Here is a 4,962-nt window from a genome sequence, read left to right on the forward strand (position 1 = left end):
CAAACTTAGGCTTTTAGCCTACGTTAGCACTTTCAACGCACTTAAGGAGGTAGGGTACCAAAAGATAGATCAATAAAGAACAAAAGGTTAAAGCTTGTAACATGGTTGCCAAAGAAAAGGTTAAAGGCTCAAACGGGGTTGACTAGGGAAAATATGCAAGGGTAGGATATTTAAGGCACAAAAGCGGTTCAAGGAAGGCCTAACATCATTTTTCAAACCAAGTGTAGTATAGGATTTCGCCTTGAAACTCATTCCAGGAAAGTTCTAGACCACAAATAATGCAAAAGAACTCAAAAATAAATCTCATCACACATGGCACATGAAAACTCAAGTAGAATATGTATCCAAGAACCAATTCAAACAAATGAACTCAAAAAGTCACTCATAGCCTAAAGAGACTAATTAGTGAAAGTAAGAGCCAAAAATTAAATCTAAAAGTCACAACAAGAAACCTTACTTCAATCATTTTTCTTTTTCAAAAATCAAGAGTTCATATGTTAAGGTTTAAATAAGTTGGTACCAAGCAAGCCAAAAATTAGCCAAGGGGTAAAAAATCACATCCCAACACCATTTTTACTCCTAAACTACCTAACTAAGAACGGAAATAAAATAACAAAAGTTTTTACTCCTAAACTACCTAACTTAGAACGGAAATAAAAAAACAAAAGTGACTAATCCACAACATGCAAAAAGGACAAAATTTTCAAGAATTTGAGCAAGTTCCATTTGTAACGTTTATCCACAGCCACACCAACAGTCACAAAATAAACCCGACAAGGGCACACAATCAAGCATAACCAAAATATAACGTGCTACCACATGCCACCCCCAACTAAAAATATTGCAGTGTCCTCATTGCACATAATCAAAACAAAACATAAAAATAGATTTTTTTTTTGTGCAACTGGACAGTTTTGCAAAAACAAACTGGACAGTTTTGCAGAAACTGGACAGTTCTGCAGAAACTGTTCAATTTTGCAAAAACTGGACAGTTTTGCAAAAACTGTGCAAAACAATTCTGTTAACAGTGCTGCAATTTTCAGCAGCTACTGGTTTGGAGCTGTCCGGAAATCCGACCTGCTCAAAACAACTCCAAAAATTCTGAAACTTTGCAGATTAGTCAAAAACCATAAACTAAACTATTCTAAAAAATAAAATTTCAAAAAACGATTTAAAATTTTTAAAACGATGGGTTGCCTCCCACCAAGCGCTTAAGTTAACGTCGCGGCACGACGGTTACCTTTACCGCTTTTCTCGCCATTTGGAGGTTATGAATTGGGCACCCAACTTGGACTCATGTTTGTGACCACGAGAGGTGGGGGGTGGTAAGTAGATGAACAAGCCAAACGTTAATTTCTTCATTCTGCACTTCTTGGCTTTCAAATGAGGAATGTCATTTTGCCTTCTTACTCTTTCGAATTGCAAGATGTAAGACACTTGTCTTTCTTCTTCACCATCCAACATGGATGTATGTGGCTCAATTCCCATATCACCATACAAATCCAATGTTGAAAAATGCTTGGAGTGAGACTTCAACCTTCCGATTTCGCAAATTTTTCCGGATTTTGACATTCTCATTTTCCCCCAAACTAGAGTCAGCTTCCACCATTTTTCTCAAGACAACGGTTGACTCTAATTTCTTTTCTTCTTTGGCATCTCTAATGAAAATAGATTTGTTTGGAGGATTTTCAATTCTTGATTCCTCCTTTTCATGATTGGCCTCCAACATGGGCATTCTCTCCCCATATTGAGCATTTGAGAATTCTTCTTGATTTTGTTCAAATGCCCATGGAAGATTTTTGTATTCATTCATCAAGCCATTTTGGAGACTAGTTTCCAAGTACTCCTCCAAGGCTTTTTGCTTTTCATTTCCTCCTTCAAGTAGGCATTCCATCATGAGCTTGAACTCTCCATTTTGTCCATTACACAACCCTAAAGAAGAGATAAGTTGGTAAAATACTAACTTATCAATTATCGCAAGTTGAACGAGGCAACCAAAAAGAATCACTATCCCATTCCCTTCATAGATCAAATGCTAGACAGGTTAGCCGGGCAAGAGTTTAATTGTTTTCTAGATGGCTATTCTGGCTATATTCAGATAGCTATTGCTCTGGAGGATCAGGAGAAAACCACGTTTACATGCCCATATGGTACATATGCTTTTAAATGTATGCCATTTGGGTTGTGTAATACGCCGGCGACTTTCTAAAGGTGTATGATGGCTATTTTTTCAGAGATGGTTGAGAACTTCGTAGAAGTGTTCATGGATGATTTTTCGGTAATTGGGAACTCTTTTGAGGTTTTCCTGAAGAATCTAGACCGAGTACTTGCGAGATGTGAAGAGACTAACCTAGTCTTAAATTGGGAAAAATGTCACTTTATAGTCCGAGAAGGCATCATCCTTGAGCAAAAGGTTTCAAAGAGAGGGCTGGAGGTGGATCGTGCTAAAGTGGAGGTCATTAAGAAGCTACCACCCCCTGTATCAGTCAAGGGTGTGCGGAGTTTCCTCGGGCATGCAGGATTCTACAGACGCTTCATAAAGGATTTTTCGAAGATCTCAAGTCCGATGTGCAGGTTACTTGAAAAGGAGGTGAAATTCCTATTCGATGATGCTTGTATTAAGGCCTTTGAAGGTCTAAAGAAGAAGTTGGTAACTGCACCAATAATGATTCCACTTGACTGGAACTTGCCATTCGAGTTGATGTGTGATGCAAGTGACAATGCTGTGGGGGTTGTGTAAGGACAACGACGAGAGAAAGTTTTCCATTCAATCTACTATGCCAGCAAGATGTTAGACGCTGCCCAAATGAATTACACGGTAACAGAGAAGGAGCGGTTTGCCGTAGTTTATGCGTTTGATAAGTTTCGATCCTATCTTGTTGGGACACGGGTTATTGTCTATAAAAACCACGCAGCCATTCGCTACTTGTTCAGCAAGAAGGATGCTAAACCCAGGTTGATTCGGTGGATTCTCCTTTTACAGGAATTTGATAATGAGATTAAGGATCGTAAGGGAGCTTAGAACCAAGTCGCAGACCACTTGTCTAGATTGGACAGCCATAATCATTTTGTGGAGGACGTCCAGATTGAAGAGCCGTTTCCTGATGAGCATCTATTTGCTATTCCCGCTGCCGAAGTCCTATAGTATACTGATATTGTGAACTTGATAGTAAGTAGGGTGTACCCCCCAAAAGCCACTTCACAGCAGAGAAAGAAGTTGTATCATGACTCCCGGTTTTATATATGGGATGGGCCGTATTTATTGAAGCAAGGGACTGATCAGTTAGTGCGGAGATGAATTCCACGGACCGAGGTGAGTCAAGTGTTGGAGAGTTGTCATTCTTCCCCATATGGAGGGCACTTTCAAGGTGATCGTACTGCTGCTAAAGTTTTACAATCTGGCTTCTATTGGCCCACTCTTTTCAAAGATGCTCATGCATTTTCTAAAAGTTGTGACAGATGTCAACGAACGGGAAACATCTCTAAGAGGCACGAGATGCCTTTGACAAACATATTGGACGTAGAGATATTTGATGTCTGGGGCATCGATTTTATGGGTCCCTTCCCACCATCCTTCGGTAACAAGTACATTCTACTTGTTGTAGACTATGTTTCAAAATTGGTAGAGGCAGTCCCTCTTCCAACCAATGATGCGAAGGTGGTGTAAATTTTGTGCGAAAGAACATATTTGCAAGGTTTGGAACCCCGTGGGCAATGATTAGTGATGGTGATGCTCACTTCTGCAACAACTTGTTGAAGAACCTTCTAGCAAAGTATGGGGTGAAGCATAAAGTCTCTACAGCTTACCACACACAGACATACGGACAGGTAGAGGTCTCGAACAGAGAAGTGAAGCAAATCCTAGAGAAGACCGTGAATGTTCAGAGGAAGGACTGGGCAATGAAGTTGGATGATTCCTTGTGGGCATATCTCATAGCATATAAAAACCCCATCGGAGCATCTCCTTACAGGTTAGTTTATGGGAAAGCGTGTCATCTACCGGTTGAATTAGAGCATAAATCCTATTGGGCTATCAAAAAGCTTAATCTTGATATGAATCTAGCGTGAGAGAAGAGATTGTTCCAATTACATGAGCTTGATGAATTCAGACTAGGGGCGTGTGAGAATGCAAAGCTATATAAGGAGAAGACTAAGAGATGGCACGACAAGCATGTCCAGCATCGTGAGTTTGTGCCAGGGCAGCAGGTACTACTCTTTAACTCGAGACTGAGGTTGTTTCCGGGCAAACATAAGTCCCGTTGGTCTGGACCATTTGTAGTGACTAGAATCACACCCCATGGTGCAGTCGAGATACAAACCATGGATGGGGTGTGCAAGTTCTTGGTGAATGGGCAGCGTCTCAAGCGATATTGGGGCGGAGATTTTGACAAAGAGAAGGAGAAAGTGCTCCTTAATGATGAGTAGAAAAGAATCTGCGTCGTGCCACGACGTTAACTAAGGCGCTTCTCGGGCGGCAACCCGAGTTTGTAATGTAACAATTCAAAATAATAATAAAAAAAAGTACAAAAAAGTGTCGTGCCACGACCTTAACTAAGGCGCTGGTTGGGAGGCAACCCAACTTTTGTAGCATATATGTCATGTTTGTTCATGTTGCAGGGCGATGGGAGGCACAGGAACCCGAAACGAATGTAAAACAGTAAGAATCGAGATCCAGGTTTGTGTATGTTTTGCCTATGCGTCGCATGGGCATCGCACACGAGGTAAGCAGACCAAAAATTTGGCTAAGTAAAAGTTCAGAAGGGGAGGGGGTGTTGTGCGTTAGTTATGCGTCGCATGGCCAGCGCATGATCTGCACTCAGAGCCAAAAAATTTCTAAGTATAAAGTTCAGAAGGAGGGGGGCCTGTTGTGCGCTGGGTACGCGACACAAGGCCAACGCACGGGTCGACTCAGTTCGAATTCCTTTAAAAGAATAAGACACGGATGACCCTCCAATAACCCTC

The 4,962-nt window shown here is 41.2% G+C and overlaps 1 protein-coding gene across 1 annotated transcript; it reads left to right on the forward strand.

The window, feature by feature from the left end:
• Positions 1 to 3,714: 3,714 nt before the first annotated feature.
• Positions 3,715 to 4,425, forward strand: LOC132639447 (uncharacterized). Its single transcript, XM_060355889.1, has 2 exons — positions 3,715 to 3,971; positions 4,110 to 4,425. Exons 1-2 carry the CDS (start codon positions 3,715 to 3,717, stop codon positions 4,423 to 4,425), a joined length of 573 nt encoding a protein of 190 aa, XP_060211872.1.
• The last annotated feature ends 537 nt before the right edge of the window (positions 4,426 to 4,962 follow it).

The sequence above is a fragment of the Lycium barbarum genome, chromosome 5 (genome assembly GCF_019175385.1).
Source record: "Lycium barbarum isolate Lr01 chromosome 5, ASM1917538v2, whole genome shotgun sequence".
In the NCBI taxonomy this organism is placed as follows: Eukaryota; Viridiplantae; Streptophyta; class Magnoliopsida; order Solanales; family Solanaceae; genus Lycium; species Lycium barbarum.

Excerpts from the sequence above, each read along its gene's own strand:
- LOC132639447 (XM_060355889.1), top strand. The coding sequence starts at position 3,715 with ATGATTAGTGATGGTGATGCTCACTTCTGCAACAACTTGTTGAAGAAC. Across the intron at positions 3,972-4,109 it reads ATCGGAGCATCTCCTTACAG|ACTAGGGGCGTGTGAGAATG; the intron begins GTTAGTTTATGG and ends TGATGAATTCAG.